The sequence below is a fragment of the Balearica regulorum genome, chromosome 7 (genome assembly GCF_011004875.1).
Source record: "Balearica regulorum gibbericeps isolate bBalReg1 chromosome 7, bBalReg1.pri, whole genome shotgun sequence".
NCBI lineage: Eukaryota > Metazoa > Chordata > Aves > Gruiformes > Gruidae > Balearica > Balearica regulorum.
In genome coordinates, this window is record NC_046190.1 from 17,758,469 (window position 1) to 17,779,456 (window position 20,988).

A 20,988-nucleotide genomic window follows, 5' to 3' on the forward strand; every position below is an offset into this window, starting at 1 on the left:
CAAAGAGACAAGAGAGGCAGAGAACAGAGAAAGACAAAGAAGCTGAACAGATGTTCAGACAGGGTGGCAATATGGGTTACTGCACTGCTACCAGGAAATGGACGTACGTTATTTTGCATTAACTAGGCAGCTACCAGCGCTGTGTGGTAACTTGGTTAGAAAGCGATGTGGGTACCTACAGTCTGCTCCATGCTGCCACTGAGAAACATATGCAGGAAGTAAGTTGTGCAGGAAAGGGTCAATTTAATTAAATAAATAACACTGTGGCAAAATACAATGAATATCTATTTTAGGAGGTTCAATCTAAGAGAGTTTATTGAGTTCATGACAAGAAAAGTAATGGAGCATTATGCTGAATGGGCAGGGCCAAAACCCCCTTGTTTCAATAGATTTAGTTCCTTAGAACGGCAATAATATTTCATCAACACTGGTGGTGTATAAATCTAGACAGCGAACTGGTACTGTGACATCCCTATTATCTCCCTAAATCATTTTGATAAAGGAAAAGGCTTTTCAAAATATCACATTTTTTCTGCTTCATTCTGTCTTTTTATTGCCCAATTCTTTGTTACAATTTTCCAATCACTTTACATAACCAACCATTTTCATCATTGCCACACTATTGTAAACCACATCAGCAAGTTAATACATAAAGCTTTGCATTTCAAAAAACTAGACACTTTAGTAACAATATTACAAAGATTTTAGCTTCAAAAATAACTGAAAATGAAAAAAATAAACTTTTAAAGAATTAGCATCATAAAATTAATTTATTCCAAGTAAAAATACAAAATAATATTAATGACATTGACCAGATATGAAAGTCTCTCCCAGAAACAACTATATTAATGGTTGAGAAAGCACTCCTTAAAGAAAATACGAAATAAAAATGAAAAATATGTAAATATGTTTAATTTTTTTCTTAGCAAAAAATCTTTCTAAAAATAACAATGAAAATTTGTCTCAGTACAAAGGCTACATTACTATTGAAAAAATACCAGCATGAAGAAAAGGTACATATTTGACAGTAGAAAAATGATTTTAGTGAATCACAATGTCTAAAGTCTGCAATGAAAATAAATCTGCAATAAAGATTTATGCCTTTTTTCTTTTCATTTTTCTTTTTTTTTTATACAAACAGTACAAACAGTATTGCACATAACAACAAATAGTCGAGGTTAGGTTAGCCTTCAAAAAAATCGACTAGTTCAAGTCTCACATCAGAAAAGGCCACGACAGGACCTGTTGTACCCAGGGGCTTCTTAGTCAAGTTGCAGTTCAGAACTCCATATTTTAAAAAATAACTTTTTTTGAAGGACCCTCTTTTTTAATATAACATATTAACAACTCAGGGGCACATTCATTTACAAAACAAAAGGGATCATGTCATAATTTAATAAACTAAAAAAAGTTCTCTTTAAAAAAATACAAACAGAAGAACTCTCACAATTCTGGTCAGTCGTGCATAATCACACTTGATTATAAATATACAAATTAAGGGAAAATATTTTTTCACCTTCTATTCACAACTTTCAGCACCAAATGGAGTTTGTGTTTATACCTGTTCTTTATGATGATTTTGTTTTAGATTTAATCCAACATTATGCTATATTGTACATTTTCCGGCTTTTCTCTCTCTCTCTCTCTCTCTTTCTCTCTGGGGGTATTTTTCTACATGAAAGAGGGGTATTTCTTCAAAAAGGTTTACTTCTTTCACATAATTAGGTAGATTTCTGTAGGTTAGCTATGATCTTTAATATTACAGTTATAAAGCTCTAACTTCTTCATTTTCAAAAAAACTCAAATAAGCATGAAAAAAATAAAGTTACCCATCTGTTAAATCATTTTTCTTGCAGAATTAAATTAATATATATTTTTCTGAATAAACTTACTTAGAAAATATCATTTTCTTTCCTATATTTCAAAATTGAGGTATTGCAAAAGATCATGTCAGTCAGAAAGCATGCCTTTTTCTTTAAAAAAAATCATCAGCCAACTGTTGAAAACTGTCTAGATACAAAAAGTAGTGCATAACAAAATGTCTTGTACAGATGAAAAAAACAGAAAAAAGACACCTGGGCTGGGAAAAGCAATATCACAAAAACGCCCAGAAGTAACTTCAAAAGGGATAATTATAATAAGCATTTTAAACCAGTAAAAAACTATTTTTTTTTTCCAAAAACAGAAAAAATCCTTTCAAAGCCAATACTCGCAACTAAACATTGGGAAAAAACAACTTACTAAATTAGACACAAACAAAGACATCACAACAAACAAAACCAGAACATTTAAATCTATGCGGTGTCATATCCAGTCAGATTGTCCCCAGAACTGCAAAAACAAAGGAGGAAAAAAAAAATAGTGTACACATTCGCACAATCATTAGTATACCAAGTGTGTTTATATTTATATGCTATCTGCAGCCCCATAGTTCATGCTAAAAAAATGTCCACTGTGTTAGCAGGTCTTAATTGTATTCAAGCTTCACAGGATACATCCAGGGATTAGAGAGATAACGCCACATCCACAGAGCAGACATCTCATCTTGCTTTTATATGCAGACATTTCTTTAGCACCACTTTTTTTTCCTGACTTTCTTAAATGTGCCTAGTTTATTAGTTTGACAGACTATCTAATTGGTAGTGTATGTACGCTAGCATGAGCTCTTTGGTTTTCTGGACAAGGTCTGCAGCTACATAAATGATGCAAGCATTAGGGGAGAGATTGTAACTAAGAGCTCATTTCTTTCTATGTACCTGTTATGAACTGTCAAAAATGTGTTAATGTTGGATACAGAGGCTTTAACAGTTACGTTTGATCACAGTACTAGACATAATCACTTTACTATATAAAATAAATTGCACGATATATAACAGAGCACCGCAAAGTACTTCATCTACCATCCACAAATTTGTTTTAAGAATATCCTACAGCTAGTTTTTATATTTGTTGTAATATAGGTCATCTGTAATGGGCTGATCCTAATTTCAGAAGCATTACATTTACTGAGGCATGCCTTCCTCCAGTCAGTAATCATTTTTTTTTTGTTACTGAGTACTTTGTAGCCTACGTAGATTCATAATTTGTGCATTGTGGGCAGTTTTATATTAGACGTATATAAAATTTATTGCATGCAGCAACCTGATTAAGTAAACATGCAGTCAAAAAGTATTGACCTTCCTTGGAAGCTTTTCTGTATGCTATACTGATCTCCTTTCAGCAGCCATCACTATTTTAATCACATATTCATTTTTTAATTGATACCCTAGCCTGAATAGAGTATTATGGTATTAGTAATACCATTTTAATAGCAGCAAAAGCTATTGCAGCATACATTTACATAACACTAAAAGACCTAACGAAAACCAAAACAAAACAAAAACAAAACAAACAAAAAAAAACCCTCTGCAAAACAAAAGAAAAAAGTCTGATCCAGCTTATGAGGTATAATCCTTACAAGTCAAAATGGAGAGCAACTAAAGGCTTATTTTCTTTAAGGGTTATTACTACTCTGAATGACCCAAACTAATGATTGCTGAATATCTGTTTAAGTTTTTGCTACATCTGCCACCTACTTGTGAATATTACCTTTGGTAAGTCATCTGCTAGGGGCAAGTCTAAATTTCTGAAAATAAGTGCATGCTCCAGTTTAAAAATAAAAATAATTCTAATTATAATAAAAAAATCTTCATCACATACACATCAACCCAGTGAAGGCTGATGAGAATGGCAGTCTACATAATGTCACTAGTGACAAGTCTTGTGTAGGAAATTAAGGTACCAAGCAGATGTTTGTGTGAATCAAAGTGCAAAATCAGTACAGTTACACTCTGCCGGTTTGTATTATACTGGACACTGAGTTCAGTAATGTGACTGTAAATAATAATAATAGTAATAAAAAGACCCATATCTTCATTAAAGTCGAGGACGAATGCACAGATTTCCAGAACACTAAGCCCTGAGGCAGCGCTCTCTTTTCACTCGATTTTACTACTCCAGTACTTGTTCTGGGGTGAGGCCTGGGATTCAGCTCCAGCGGAACGGGACGTGGCGGGGCCGGTCACCTCCCTCCTTTACCAGTGGTTTGTGGAACTCTCGCCCAGCACGAGAGTGTATGCTTGCCCAGCAGTATTCACAGTAATACTGCAAACAGGTAACATTGGCACAAAAAAACGGAGCAAATTTTCCACCACAGCGAGTGCCCTGGCATTCATCACACATCTGGTCATCCAGCACATATGGCTTCACTTCCACCTGCACCAGGAAGAAGAAAAATAACTGTAAGAAGATGACATGGTTTTCCTGAGTGTGAACAGAAGGAACAATATTTTAATTATTTTGACTCTACTGAAGGTTTTCAACTGACACTGGATTAACCCAAAGAGGTTGGTAGTCAAATTTTCATACCAACCACTTTACTTGTCAGAAAACCTCACAAAAGAAGGAGGTGTTTTGGTAACTATTTAACATTTCTTGAAAAAGTTAGGTATCTGAAAGTACTAAGATGTGAGTACAGTAAAAATAGCATCTCCAAGGATTTTGCTGCTGTCTAAGAAACCTCCAGGAGTGTGGATACAGTTGTTACGGGGACAGGGTACAAGAGAACAGTATTTAGGAAGAAAAATTATAAAGAATAAACTTAAATTTCTAAACTTCAGAGGTCTGGCACGTTTCAGAGGTTTTTCTTCAGAGAGGTTTTTTTGTTTGTTTGTTTCTCTTGTTTGTTTTTTGTGAACTGCAAAATGCAGGACCAGACTAATAAATGAAGATTCAAATTAAACAAGATCAAATGCACCTGTATTAAATACTCTGCCTTATGTTGGCAAAAATCACTATCTAAAGATTTTTAGATCCAGAAATGTAGCAGTATTTCATAGTTGTTCCAACTGTTGCCTTGCCATCAATTACAGCTAGGCTGGAGAGCTGCTGACTTTTCTCCTACACTCAGTTGTAAACATCTTAGAACTGGCATTCTTTTTGTTTTTAAAGCACTTGTGCCAAACACAGCAGTGTTTTGATGCATAACTAGGCACTTGCAATAATACTATTACAGAAGTTGACAACATGCAAGTTGTCTCCTCTGTGTCTGTTCCTAAGAATCAAGCCTACACATTGAAATTGGGTGTTTACTCCTCCTGGGGAAATCATTAGTTTATGCACGTGTAATTCTTATGGCTCTATGATGCTATTTATAAAGTGGTTTAAGTACAGTCAACTACATTAAAAAAAAGAGAGAAAAAAATTGAAATATACATACTTATATGATAAATAATTTTGCTATAACTCCACAAGTACTAGTCTGGTAAAATTGGTATATTGCAAGGAAACTTGACTCCAGTAACTACACTTAAATACATATGGTATTAAAGAAACACAGAATAAGATTCTAAGTTGAAAACCAAGAAACATATTAAACAAAAAAGCTTTATGCTGAATTTTACTTCAGCTTATCTCGATCACATTTCAACAAATGTTACTGATTTGAAGTAAAGCTTATATAGTGAATTCTATTTCTTCCTATGGAACAGCTAGAACTACCAATTTTATTTATTTATTTATATTACACTGTACTACTAGTACTGCATGGAAGAAGTCTGAATAACTGCCATTTTGCATATCAGATGCCCTACCACTAAAATTAGAAGCATCATGTAAAATAAAACAGCACTGTCTCAAATGAAGTTGGAGAAAAGCAAGTTCAGTGTCCAGCACATCTCTAGATCCCCACCTGCTCACATTTCCAAAGCATGAAATGTGAACGTCTGAAACAGATACTCTCTCGCACTCCTTTTCTTGTTTTGGTCACTAGTGAAACCATTTCAAGATTGTATGCTGTACAATTCAGGGATTACAATCTATTAGATTTAAAAACTAATATTTAAGGAAGGATTAAGAGATTTCATGCTACTTCAAATTTACAGATAAACCTATTTTAAACACAGATAAAAGATAATCAAGTGAACTTAAATTATCAATCAACGAACTGGGAAAAGTACTGATTGATGGAAAAAACCTACCAGCTTGCATCATTTGTGGCTCTACCCTAAAGCTTAGAAAAAACCCCAAGTTTTTAAGCATGGCTGATATATAAATCTCAAAGGGTTCAACACTGTGATTAAAACTCCAAAATTAATCTTCTTAATATCTCTGCAAAATTTTTTCAGAATTCAATGGACAAGAAATATTTAGAAACACCCTCATCTTTGTTAAAATCATGAGGTATAGTAGCACCATAGAAAAATAGTTGGAGGATTTATATCTCCTCACCTAATCTGACAAAAATTTCAGTTCAGATTTTTAAAGAGAAAGTAAAAATAGCTTGGACTTTGCAGCTGTGTGGTTTTAGATGTATACTGCACATAATAGACACACTCAATACCTGTCAAGCTGACTTCTTAAGAAACAATTTATATTAGATTAAGTAGAAAACAAGCCATCCTCATTGTAAAAGTACGTATCAGCAGTGCATGCTGTATGTTCTTTTGAATAATTCTAAATGCCAAGTCCTCAAAAACATAGGTGGTGGTTGTACATGTAATCAAGAGGGGAAGACAGAAGGTCCAAAGGAAAAAAAAAGATCTTGGAAATTAAGTAATGTTTTCTTTTAATGTCTTCAACTCAGATTTCATTAAATACCTTAACTTCACCCTATACTTGAAAAGCCCTTTAGAAACCAGGATTTCATAAGGAACTGAACAAAACCATCTCATTTTACCTCCTTTTGCCTATCAAACATCTGTTGGCATTTGGTTAAATTTTGGTTAAATAATTCTCAAGACTTTTGAGGTCAGCATTGCCTACTATACTTACGATAAACCTGTGTTTTATGAACCTCAAGTCTAGACATACATTGCCAAGAGAAAATGTTGCCTAGTAATAGCAGAAGTGCCAGAGGCTATATAAGTAGCCACTACCTAAAAGCAGTTGATGAACAATGAGCAAACATCTACAGGAGGAGAAAGATGTTGGGCAATTCTATGACCTTCAGAATTCAAAATAAACCCAAGAACAAACAAGCTTACAACCGACTATTTTCTGGTTTTAGTGCTAAGGAGTTATTTAAGATGTTTAAGATATATTTTTTTCACTCTGCTTTAGCTTCTTAAATAAGCTTTTAAATAATTAACAAATGTCATCTGAAGAACAGAGGTTACAGTGTTCTCCAACACAATATAAGGATGCTTTTTATTTCTGTACAGTTTTGTGGGTAATAACCATTCCATTCCATGCTATTTTACTTACCCGTTTATCAATGTCATTATGTTGGAGCTGGACAAAGCGAGCACTGATAGCAGCAATATAGCTCTGCTGATTGGAGAAAGCCACTCTGCCAGCACCTTTTGGATACTTCAACTCTGGGTCTGTATCAATGCCAGCATAGCAGACACCTCCATATAAACGGTCCATAATCATTGCCAATTCAACTGCAAGAAGTCAATTGTTAAATATTATAGATTTAACATAAATCATAGTGTTGCATTTGGTTTGTTGCATTAAAACGCTATTTGCCTTAGCGTACTTGTCTTCCAAAGTCTAAAATGGTAAACCCAAACGTTGGTTTTAACAGATTAAATCAACCCTACATGAATTATAGTAAAATATAAAGGCAAAAAAGAGAATCTGTAAAAAAGAAACTCAGTGTGACTGAAGTGTGAAAAAAATGCAGAGTTACATTGTTAAAGTAGGTATCAAGTCAACTGTTGTAGAATTTATCATCTTGTAAATTAAAACTGTGGTATTTGGGATTAGGTATTCGGGATCTCCTCCAGCTCCAGCCAGGCTTGTTAATGCTAGTTTACATGTAATATCATTTAAAAATATTCCCGTATTTAGAATCTGATATTTTACCCTAAATACTAAGGTTGTAAAACACTTCCTTAATGTCTTTTCATTTGAAACAAAATTTTGTGAAACATTGGAAGTTATCACACTTCAAGCAAGCCTACATTTTGGATGCAATCTAATTTAGTATTTTTGTAGAACATTAACTTGACTGTGGATCTTTTAAAATGGCTTGTTGCTTTTTTCTCACACTAAGGATAACCCTAAAGTAGTAATAAAATAAACCAAGCTGAGTGCATGGCTGAGAAAACATACAGGTGGACAGTTAAGGGAAAGAACTGACGGAAGTGGAAAAGAGGCTGAAGGAAGCGGAGAAGACGCATGTACACTGAGCAAAGATATATGGTCACTGAGCCAAGTTCTCACTAAAACTGATAGACAAATTTATCAGATGGATGAAGGACTGATCCTCACAAAGCAGGATACTGGGACTTGTAGAGGCCCTGCCAAGTCAGTTTTTATGCTAATGTGTGAAAATACTTTCAGTATCAAGTTAAAATCTAGCTATCCAAGATGAAATGAAAAAGATATTTAAATCCTTGTAGTTCTCACAAAATTCTCACTAGTTAATTATATATAGACTAGAGACAATTTTTGAATTGAGTATGTATATGTGTTTGCAGAAACACGTGTGTCACATTAAGGGAACACCATAAGCTAATTTGTCCATTTGCAATAAGCAAACAAATGTCTGACTCACTCTACCAAAGCAGATAATACTCTTGCTCCAAACAGGAGAAAACTGTCAGCATAATGTAGTGACTAGTAGATTCTTCTGCTTTCTAATAATTTGGAATCAGCATTTGAGTAATGATCTCAGAAAGTGACAGTATGGAATAAATATCAGGGACACTTAAAAACATTTACAATAGTAGTTCCAGTAATTTACTGTTGCCAATAGACAAAGAATATATAGGATTCCAGGGCAAGGAAACCATGCAGGGTTCAGACATCTGAGGAAAAACTTCTGTATCAGATATTTAAAGTTGCAAACAAGAAAAACTAGAAACTATTTGTCTGCTTTGGAGGAGTTAACTATGTAAAGGCATTGGTTTTCAAACGTAATGCATTTCAAATGTAATCTATGACAGGCCAAATTACATACAGTTTCATAAAGGCTGTAATTAGAAATTAGGTAATGTTCAATTGTTACTATTTACATAACCATCTTACAGTTACGCCTTATTTTAAGATGGTGATGAATGTGAAAGCTGCCAAGAAACCTGGGCTGGGAGAAATCTTACTGTCAGCAATGAATGGCTGGGGGACCTTGTGTACAGCTTCCCAAAAGAATTAGGATTAGGAGAAAGAAAACGAGAAGGTGCAGTTCTAGTGGACTGGAAAGGGGCTGCCAAAGGAAAGTGAGGGCTACTAGGAAACCTGATCCAGAAGTCTGTCTTCCAGACAATGACTGAGGGGCCTTGTCTGCTACGGGCCTGGAAAATTAGGATTAGGGTTGAGAGGATGAAAAAAAGAAACCACGCAGCTGACCTGGAGTAAGGATGGAGAGGGACTACTACATGGTAGTGAGGGCTGCCAAAAGACCTAGCTAGGGGAAATGTTTCAACTTGCTAATGGCTTCGTGACCTTGCCATTGGCTCACCAAAAATATAAGGCTTAGGAAGAAAAAGAGCGTCAAGCTACAGTTGGGAGTGGTGATGAAAAGAGACCTTCAAAACAAAGTGGGGGCTGCCAGGAGATCTGGGCTGGGATAAATCTTTCCTCTGGCCAAAGGTAAAGGAGTCTCGTCTATTGCTCTGCAAATAAAAGTGAAGAAAAAAGAGTAAGGATGAAGAAAATGATTGAGTAAAAGAGCTACATTAGGAGTGGGTCTGGAGAGTGGTCTTCAGTACAGAGTGGGGCTACCAAGAGACCTAGGCTGGGAGAAATCTTCCTTCTGGACAACAGCTGAGAGGCCTTGTCTATAGCTCCACAGGAAAAATAGGGTTAGGGTTGAGAAAAAGGGAAAGAGAAATCAAAGCTGCAGTTGGAATTGGTTTGTAACAGGGCTGGGAGAAGTTTGTGTTCTAGTCAAAAGGAAGGGAAACTTGTCTGCATCTCAGCAAGCAAATCAGGGTTAGGATTAAGATGGCATATGTTATGAAAGATCAGCCAAGCTCTAGGATATTATGCAAACTTGGGGAAAACTTTCTACTGAAAATCCCAATTAGTAATCTATTGAAAAGATCAAAAATGTTCACAGTTTGTATTTTGTAGACAGGAAGACACTCAATGACTAAGAAAGTGAGCTACAATCTTTGGAAAAGACAGAGTATATATATTTTTGCTCTATTTCTTTTATGTATACTATAGATATTTTCTCATCTTTTCTGCTTAATCTGGAACTACATGCCCTACATTTTCCTTCTACTCACCAGCTCGGAGCGGCCGTGGAACTCCTCCAACAAAGATAGTTTTTCTTGGATCCAAAGGCTGAGACCCATCCATCACAAAGTCACTGTCACTTAGGTTCCAAGGTCGAATTTGCACCTGTATTAAGGATTGTTTTTAGTAGAAGAACTTGAAAACTCGATTAAAATTCAGAAACAACTGTCAAATCTTTTTATAATTAAAAATACAATTTTAACTTCACAAAAGCAGTAAATTAGTAGTATAAGCACCAAAACAATTTGAGGACATAGCTTATCTAAGTGTTTGAAAGAAGGTGGACAATTCATTTATCACCTCTAGAGGCCAGGCTTGAGTTAAATTTCTTCATAGCAAAACTGCTACCTCATTAATTCTCTGCCCCTAATCGCCATTATAAGAATTCTGTGAAAGGACTTTCAGTATATTTTACCATGTATGTGCAATTACAGTTGCAGTTTGGGCTTCTGGCTTTCCTGAAATCACATACAGTGATCCACAAATTTTAAAGCACTGATAGGCATGGAGATAAAATTAATTTCTGTGCTTGGATATAAAAGGAGTTTTTATAATGTGTGAACGTTCATTTCTGTTAACCAGCAAGCAACACAGTTGATAAGAAATCTTTACACAGAAAAAATCCTGCTCAGAAGTTATTTGGATAAAGCTTTTGCATTTATACATACATTTATTGATCCTAGAAATCACGTAAGCACACTCACTGTGCTGTAGTACTGGGCTGTTCATTTATCTGTGCATGCTTTTTTTTTTAATCTAATCATATTTATCTGTAGTTTTCATCTAATCTGCATGTATCCATAACCACAAAAAAGACTAGCATTAAAGAATGTTAGAGATGTGAACAATAGAAACAGGTGACTGTATGTCTTCTATTCTGCTGTAGCTGTCTGCATTACTTGTTTTTACCCTGCAGTTTATATAAGGTAAATGCGACCTACTTATAAATTGATTAGCTATTGCATACAGAAAAAATAATAATTAAGAAACCTAAAGAAGTACAGGGGATAGTTGAAGCTATCTGGATTTTAATTTGAGGGGGGGGTTAAGTTTCTTCATTGCATAAGGCCTTCTTTTCTTTCAAATAACATCGAGGGAAAAACTATAATCTGATTGTCTTACAGCTAACATTGTAAAAGGATGCATACTCCTGTGAGATGCCAGAAGTACCAAATATAAAAGTTAATTGAACATGGCATTTATCAGAAAGAAGCAAATGTTAAAACCATGTTACGCTGATACAGAAAGTCAATTCAAGGTAACAGCAAGGACAGCAACAGGAAGTGGACAAGTCAATTAACTGTAAGTCAGTCTTTATTTACTAACTGAAAAGAGTAACAGCAAATGGGTTAGCAACCAGCGCTAAGTGTCATGGCATAAGCTACTTACTGGTTTATCCTTGATTGTGGGACTTGACACACACAGGTAAAGTTTCCCATCTTCTTCCAGACAGGCATCTATCAGAGCTTGTACAGAGCTTTCTTCCTGGAACAGCAGAAAGGCATAACCTTGGAAAGGATAAAGGCACAAGAAAGAAAAAGATTAGTTTGTAAAGCATTTTTTAAACAAAGAAAATAAACCCAAGAAGTGAATAAGTTATACAAATTACAAATAACTGTTAAGGCTATTGGTTTGTTTTCATAAATTAAATTCACTGAATAGATCATACACTCATACAGTATTGATTTCAGAATGGAGACAAGAGTGTTTGCTGCATATGTTTATTTGATTAATTAATGATTTTGAGCAGTGAGTATATAGGCTGGTGAATAAGGGTTTCTTACTATCCAACAATGGTATCTGAGCTATTTATCAGTGGTATCTGCCAGTATCAGTGATTATCATCTTACAACAGAGGCACTGAACTTCTGGTTACTATCTACAATGAATAAATATTAGAAGAAAGGGGCAAAAAAATAGACAGGTAAACAGATAGACTTCTATGCTCACATACTTAACTGTAAAAAATGTTCACCTAAAAACAATAAGCATGAGCGAAAAGAAAGGCATTCATTCATTGTGTGTTATTACAAGTCAAAGGCCTGCTGTTGTTATTTATATTTAAATAAAGCAGTTCAAAAGAAAAAGTCCACTAAAAATTGCTCCAAGTGATTCAGAATTTTAGGACTTTAAATTAGTCAGTAAAACTAAGTGTGTGTGTGGCATTCAGTGCTCTTCTGAATGCAGCTGGCAAGAAACCTTTCTCCAGTTTTACTTAACATTGTTAAATTTGAATGAAGATTTGACCCAAGCAGTCCATGCTTTTGCTAGCTCAGAAGCGAAACTAATACAGCGCAGTCCACACTAAGCAAAGCCATCGAAAGGCTGGCTGCTAGACTTGAATACAGCTGCCTGGTTAAGAGGACTTTCTATCAAGCACGCATTGCTCTTTTGCTCCGTAATCAGTACAACTCAGTTTTCTCACTGAATGTGAGTGCATTGGCTTTGACCTTTATAATTTGGTACTTGTGTGTCTTCCAGGCTACCTCCTTTCAGAAAATCTGTAGCAATTAGAGGCAGCTGGAGCTTAAGCAGGGATGCCTAGGCTTTCTCTGCCTGGGACTCTTGGCACAAACTAAGCGTCTACATGATGATACACCATATTTAAAGTATGACAACTTTTGATATAGCTTTACACAGTCTATTTGCTATTAATATGGTAGCAAGTTACCCTAATTTTGCACTGAGCATTGCGTGAATGCTATTTGGCATGTCCTTTTTTAGATAAATACTAATACAACTCTGATTTATAAAAAAATGTAAGATAGACACTGAAAAAGTGTTTTCCTCTGTAGCGTTATTAGCTACCGAATTACCTCTTAACCTACTATCTCTAGTCATGTGAGCTCTCAAAGAACATGAAGTTCTATGCAGCTGTTTGTTTTTAGAAGCCAAAAAAAGTTTGCATTAACAACATACTTATAGACCAGAACACATCTAGACAGACTGACTTCCCCAAGAAAACAAAACAGTTTGATCATCACTCTTGCTAGCCAACAAGGAACTTATGTACCTAGAGTTGGACTAAATTAAAGATACCAGTCCCAATAAAAAGTGAAATATTTCTTGAATAAAAACATCATTTTCCTCTCTAGCAGATGTAATTCTCTTAAAACAGTCCTCTAAAGATATAAACACACTTCAATATTTTAGTTTTAGACTTTAAAAACCTAATTGCGTTAACTGAGTACAAAAATAATTAGCTTGCAATCACTATCAATTTTTAGCTTAATTTTATTTTCCATCCATGCACTTGTTATATCCTCCTCATTTTGTACCTTCCCTTCTGATTATATATAATAATCAGAGCAAAAACTTATACAAATTAAAGTATCTTTAGTTTAGCAGTTTTTTCAGCCTTATAAAATGCCCCAATCAGAAACCTAGATACTTGGAAGAGACTGCCATGACAACTACACCTCCAAAGCCAACTGAGCACACTTTATGGTTCAGCCCAATCCTTGCCTTATATTTTTTGTAAGATGAATTCCCAGAAGATGCAGTGCAGATCATTCCAATACTATGAAATCAAAATAAGAATACATGTACATTTATGCATGTTTTAAAAGAATGGCTTACAATATATTTAAATATATTTAAACATTTAGGATTTATCTTCTGACCAGACCATAAGATTTGAACTTTAAAAAATACAATTTTGTCTTTTTAGAGTTTTATAATCTTAAACCAGCAAAACATTGACAATTTCTTTAGCCCAAAGTAAAAATGAAAATTCGGAAATGTTTATTGTGGCTTAATTACTCAGCAAAAATCTGGGTAATAGCTTCGGATACTTCTTTCTTCTATGAAGCTTTTTCAGGTGTTTCTGGGTCATGTTAAAAGGTTACATCATCTGTGGCAGTTGGAGTTGACAGCCATTTGAGGGTACAGTAAACAATATGATCATAATTTCCCAAACAAGTTAAAATTAACCAAACTGATACTTGTTAATTTTCTCTGGCTGCTAGATTACAACAGCAGTCCAAGTTAGTAAGAATTCAGTTTTCTAACCTGGGGCTAATGCCTGCCATGAAGTTTAGTAAATTTACATGTCCTCATTTCTCTAGACCTCTGTGACTAACACATTTCCCTGCCTGCTACGGAGTTTGCATGGGCCCTCTGAAGACAGGCAGGTAAGCAGTTTACAGCAGCAGCCTTCTGTCAATCTAGCAAGCAGGCTGGACTAGCAGGACATGATGTCCAGGACTGCTTCAAAACCTGGTGATTGCACATCTATTCCAATTATTCAAGGACTTTTGATACTCAAGATTAACAAAGATTACACTGAAATGAAAAATAATTAAGTAACAGTAGTTCAAATAATATAAGGATTATGTAGAAGCTGATACAGACAAGAAATATAGCTGTGAAAGTTAAAGGTATTTGCACTCATTTTCTGGAAGGGTATTGGGATGCAGAAACCTTAAATTCAGAAAGGTGCAGCTCCTTTCTGTGAACAGTGGGAAGTGCTAGGCATTGCTATTACTGAAGACTTCCCTTCTTGCTCACAGTACCATTGTTTAGAGCTGCATTTCCTTGTTCATACAAGAAATATTGTTCTCCCACGGATGTACTGCATTTGATTAGAACTCAATAGGAGGAGACACACTCAACTCAAATTCCAGTATAAAAAATGAAATTGGAAAATAAACATGCCAAAACTGACATTGCATAAAGAATTGCCTCACACTAGATGCCATTTAATAATAAATTTTTTGCATAGGAACAAAACACCATTTTTAATAACTTCAGTCACAATTTAAAGGAAAAACAGCATACCAATCTGTAAATTAACAGTAATTAATTTTCTTTGTCTGTCAGCTGTGTTTAAATGCTAAGTTTGGCTATAATTTTATAAAACCTTGAAGAGATTCTCAAAAACATCTACTTCAGGCATTATATCCTGTTCTACTGCTTATTTCTGTTCCTACTAGACACCATGAGAGATGAGCCTAATCCCCAAAAAGCTTTACTGCATGGCCAGTTAACTTCTAACATTCATAATGGTCAATTATAGGGGCTTCTAGGTTTAAAAAGAAACTTACTTCATGTTTAAAGACAGCAGGTGAGTAGAACTAATAAGATGATCAGTTTCCAAAAAAAAAAAAAGTATTAATCCAAATAACTTGAATTACTTAGCAGATGCTGAAAGTTGCTTCAAATGCCTCAGCATCGTGTGCTTCAGCACATTCTCCTCTCTGTGCATCATGAATATCATGACTTAAAGCATATGGCATTTTTCCAAGAAGTAAGAAATTCAATGAACTTCAAAATTTTAATCCTCTACAGCAGAATCTTGGTAGCATGCTGTGGTAGCATGCTGCAGACAGACTTCAGCAGTGGTAATTTCTTACCTGACCAAATGTTCTAAAGGTTTGAGGGCTCAAGGGACGGCTCCTGACTTGGATTCCACAAAGTAAACCAGGTGAGATATTTGAAGACCCATAAAATAGCAAGGTACGTGACAATAGCTGAACATTCTATATACACAGATATAGGGCTTCTTGGCAGAGCAGAAACAATCTACCTCCTTCTCAGCTGTTGGTACAACACATCACTGTAGTGCTGACAATACACATTGCACTTGGCAATGGGGAAAAAGGCAACAATCCATCTTGCTGTAAGAAAAATCACTACAACTTTTAAAGGGGTACAGCAGAGGGAAGATGAGGAGATTAATTTCCCTAGATTCTGAAGCACAGCCTAGGAGCTCCTCAACCTTAAGCTCAAGGATTCATTAGTTTATGGAAAGCAGCACAAGAACTAAGCTCATTTGTGTATGTCCTGTTCTGACATCTAAACAGTGACACAATTTCCATATGAACAGATAATTTAGTCCAGTTCATCTAATTTCACTTAACCTTGCTGAGAACAAACTGGAAAATCTGGCATATATGCTGCGTCCTACAAGCTTGAAACAAAGTTGTCACTTGAAATGCAAGATACACTTTGAACTACCATATAATGTTGCTATAGTCTGGAAAATGCATTTCTGCCAGCCTAGACATTCTGGAAAAATCTCTATTTCAATTAATACCAACATAGGCATACCTTCTGTAACGATGGGAACCTTTCTGTATTACTGACAGCATATTTAGTAATAAGGCTTCAAAACAACACGCTAGATGGAAAGCTTATCAAGGTGCTTATTCTGCCTTTCTTATAATAGAAGAATCTTAATATTCATACTTTAATGTTAAAAACTGGCATGTTGGTACAAATTACAGGAAATCATATTGGAGTTTTAGCTCAAAGTGCATCGTGCATGTGTTCTGCCCATCCTTCCTCAATGTAATTAAAGTGAAAAGAACTACTCATGATCCTTTATTAAGGCAGAATGTGTATTAAGTGTATCAGGCAAAGGAGAAAATAAACGTAGGGGCCTTGTAGACACCATTCAACTTCAGAAGCCATAGCTGGTAGAGTTTATCAGAAAAGACTATCTTCTTGTCTAGATCAAAATATTTCTCACAGTTGAAGATGATCCAATTGTATTATTATTATGATGATCCAATTTCATGCCTTTCTTCAAAATTTCAGTTAATTGTGAATTAGTTCCATCTCTTTATATTAACTGAAGTTTAGCACTTTATGCTCAACTTGTGAATGCTAAAAGTAGTTCTTAAGTTCTTGCATTTGAGAACAGCAGTTTATATATTGCTGTTCAAATACATCAACTATGAGCTGTGTCTGCTGGTGCAAAGCCAGCATTTTGGCATTCAAATGTTACATAACCAATAGAGAAAGATTAATCTATTTCTGGGTCTTAGAATTGGGGATACTTTTCAAATAAAGAAAACAATTGTAATGAAGAATTATATTGATTTCCTACGTAATTGACTTCCAATCCATAATTCCCAAAATTCAGCCCACTTACAAAATCAGATAGAGAATGGATATTCTAAGGGTCACTTGTTTTCCGTTTTATAACACTGATGTTGGGTGGCAGAATGAAGACAATGAAGAGAAGGACTTCCTCTTCTCTTTACATACCTCATAGTAAGTCAGAACAGTCTTTAGGTAGTCACGTGTATTCATTTCACATGCAAAATGGAAAGACTTCTTACACTTGGAAAAAGTTAAATTACCTTTGAAGCACATTTTCTTTCATTCTATCTTTTTAAAGTTTTCTGTTTAAAAGACAGCGTCTTTTCTGATGTCTTATGGGCTCCAGGATTACTGTAAAACCTACCATCCACCTAGCATCTCTTATAAAAGTATTTCAATATATATATCTACCTCATATTATTATGTCAAAAATAAGATGGAGTTAAACTGGCAAAGAAAATTAATGTTCTAGTCTCATGTCTTTGGGTTTATTTTTAGATGGTTGAGATGGCTACCTCAAAAAAGTAGATTTAAATAGATTTTTTTCATGAAATAAATAGCACACTTTTTTTTTTTTTTCTGGATTTTTAAAAATAGTTTTGAATTGAATTAAGGTTGTATCTCCTAGAATTTTTAGAATAAAATTGTTTTCAAAGCCCACAGCAAAGTAACATTTAGAAACAGTGTGAACCAAATTTCTAAATCAGTTAATGTGATGACAAAGGGTCATTGCTCAAAGTCACCCTTAGTCATCTTATTAGAAGATGCTTTGAACATGAATAAAACACACTTCTAAATCCTAAGATGAAACAACTATTAAAAATGAAACTCATTTTTCAAAAATAAAAATCTGAGATGTTGAACAAAATGCAGACTTTCTTTCAAACACTGCAGTGACATCACTGGATTTTCAAAAAACATCAAAGGCTTTAAATACTTAAGAAACCTCAAAATAGAAAGGGCTATAATCTCACTTAGCTACTGCCGAAGAGTAAATTATGTATTAGTGAGGGCTGAAAAGATGAATTTCTTCTAGTCAGTCTAATTTTAAATGGCAGTGTATGATGCTGTCAACTGATTACTTTCTCTAAAAAACAAAAGGGGTGTAAGAAATGTGAACAGTTCAGCATCTTACAATGAGACCCCTATTCATTTTTACATGTTTTTCATGGGTACCAACCAGACTAAGTCTGAGTAATCTGATATGTAAGAAATGCCCCATATGCCAACTTAAAGACAGGTTTTGGGGTAGGTTTTGTTTGTTTTTAAAAGTATGTACTCCATATCCTGAGTTCCATTGAAAAATAACTGGATCCTGAATCTAAATAGCAATTAAATGTAGTGTACACAGTTAAATGGACAGGATGCCTTATCAAGAAAAGTCAGCAAGCAAGCAAATCATGTGGAAGAGTTGAATGAAAACTGACGTTCTGTATCAGTAGCTTCTGTAAAATAAATTGCATGTCTTCATAATTCCTATTTTACCATTAATTTGTCCACATCACTGAGATTACCAAAAAGAATGAAAACTAGCATTTAACCCTTACTACTAATGATCTTACCATATCACAAACAACAGAGAAATTAGAAACCTCCTATGTTGTCAGAAATATTATGGAGAGTTTTTCCCCCACATCTTCAATTTAAATGGAAAAAACCCCAACCAAACCAACAACCCACAGAATGTCTGCTTGCTCCATGAGGACATATATTATTTTGGGACATGGGAGAGGTACCCCAACGCACGTCAGCGGTGAACAGAAAGGAGAACATTTCAATAGTGCTATAGTGAACATATACAGATAAAGATTTACAAAGTCAATTCCAAAACATGTCAAGAAGCAGAAAGGATTTCCTAGTCATCACTACTTCAAGACTTTCACCACTTATGGGGGGGGGAAGAACCAGTATACATATATGTCCTGGTTCTGGCAAGGATAGAGTTAATTTCCCAAGGAGCCAGGACAGGTGAGCCGGGCTGGCCGGGGGCTATTCCATGCCATGTGAAGTCATGCTCACCATAAAAGGGGGCTAGTCGGGGAGGGGCGGGCTCGGCGTGGCTCTGGGACCAGTTGAGCGTCCGGTCGGTCGTCGGATCGGTAAATCGTCCTCGGTTATCACCCATTGTTACTCTCTGTTATCAGCACTGTCGTTGATTGTTTCCCTCTCCCTCGCTGTCCCAGTAAACTGCCCTTATCCCAACCCTCGAGGCTTTGCCACTGTTTTTCCTCCCCATCCCGCCGGGGGAGGGGTGAGCGAGCGGCGCGTGGCACTTAGCTACCGGCTGGGGCTAAAGCACGTCAATATACCATCTCAGTTTGTCCTGTAGTAAAAATACTCCTACCCACCTGTATTAAAAAAGAAAACATTGAAAGGCCTCTCTTTTTTAAAATTTTTTTTAAACTAAAATAATACTCTACAAGCATACTAAAGCCTCTCTTTTTTGTCTGGCATTTTACTTCTACACTAGTGTAAAACATTGCAACAGCAAATTTATAGGGTTGTCTCCTCTTTCAAAGGTCACAGCCATTTTAAAACTTCAGACTTCAGACTGCAACATGATCTATAGTAGCTATAAATCAGAATTAAAGGGTATAAAAACATAAAAGAAAGGCTATAACATAAAATTTGGTTTATTGTAGTTATAAGAGTAGTCACATGAATTAATCATATGATGAAGACTAAATTTTTAATGAGGCAAGAGCTATCTTTGTGAAGTTTACTGGGTCAGCAGCATGAAAAAATCCATGCATTTACATTCATAAATATCAAAAAAGCAACTAAATTCAGAATTGAATTTTTCAATTTTGGTTTTCAAGGGCACTATGAATTGGTGACTGTTCTGGGCAGAGCAGCTCATTGCCATCATCTGGAGGGGGTCAGGTCTGCTGCTCCTGCTTTTGCTCTGAACAGATGGCTGAAAAGAGATCAGCGTCCAAGTTTGAACAAAACCTGTTACTCTTCTTTGCAAATAAGCCAATTTCCAATTCTACTCTGAGCAACATTAACATAGAAAAATTCTAGATAAATATAAACTGTCTGCTTGATTTCAGCTTATATTTCATGCATAGTTTCAGCATGAGGTAAAATAAATTCAACACAAATATCTTCAGGGGAAGAAAGCAAAGGTCCAAAAATCCAGACTACTTTTTTGGCTAATGTCAGTTATTTTTCATTAATAAAATTTGATATTGGGGTTTACAATACATTTCATTTTAAATAATATATTTTTCTTAAAATTTGTTTTTAAAGAGGAAAGGAAACAGCACTTACTAGAGCTGTGATACACACTTGGGACTGTTATCAAAAAGCTGAATTAAAACTAAAGAACTTCAATCAAAAAGAGAAGATACCCAATGTCATTTACATAGACCAAACCAGCAACGTATTCCCTGATTTTCTATAATTCTAACTCCCCTGTGAGCAGACCAACAATTTGTGCTTCACAGTGAGTGAACTGTGCCTAGAGAGGAACTGAAGTTGTAAGACATTTCTTAAGACAGAATGCAAAGCTTCAGTACCAGGCTTTGACTTGTCTTCTTTTAATCAAGTAGTCAATTTGTCAGTTGTTGCTGTGCTGCACTGCTGGTTAATAACTGGTTTGAATGTTCATTCACAAGTGGATTGCTTTCAGGTTCTAGTTGCTCAAGTTTCCTGTCTGTGTTGACTACATAGAAAAGCTGCTGCTTGAAAAAACCTTCCTTAATAATGGAAGGTTTTTCCAAAACTTGACTACTCATCATTGCAGAACAAATTTCTCTCTCAAGGAGAAGAAAAGAAGAAGAAAAAAAAAAAGTTTCTGGTTAGTGAGAGTATGCATTTTCCTGGCAGATCAGAATGGTACATTTTACCAAAAAAATTACTGGACGTATCACTTCCTCCAAAACATCATGTTTTTCACTTTATTAAATGAAAACTCCACAGCCTCCATTG

At 35.3% G+C, this 20,988-nt stretch overlaps 1 protein-coding gene across 14 annotated transcripts in view; it reads right to left on the reverse strand.

Moving 5' to 3' along the window:
* Nucleotides 1-526: 526 nt before the first annotated feature.
* CPEB3 (cytoplasmic polyadenylation element binding protein 3) overlaps nt 527-20,988 on the reverse strand; it is a 96,565-nt gene continuing 76,103 nt past the window's right edge. For all 14 annotated transcript variants that reach the window (XM_075758212.1, XM_075758211.1, XM_075758218.1 and 11 more), the window contains 4 exons: nt 11,617-11,735; nt 10,218-10,332; nt 7,243-7,424; nt 527-4,254 (listed from right to left, as the gene is read on the reverse strand). In XM_075758212.1, coding sequence (XP_075614327.1) covers nt 4,027-4,254; nt 7,243-7,424; nt 10,218-10,332; nt 11,617-11,735 — 644 coding nt within the window. In that variant the 3' untranslated portion in view covers nt 527-4,026. The remainder of the gene's footprint in view (nt 4,255-7,242; nt 7,425-10,217; nt 10,333-11,616; nt 11,736-20,988) is intronic.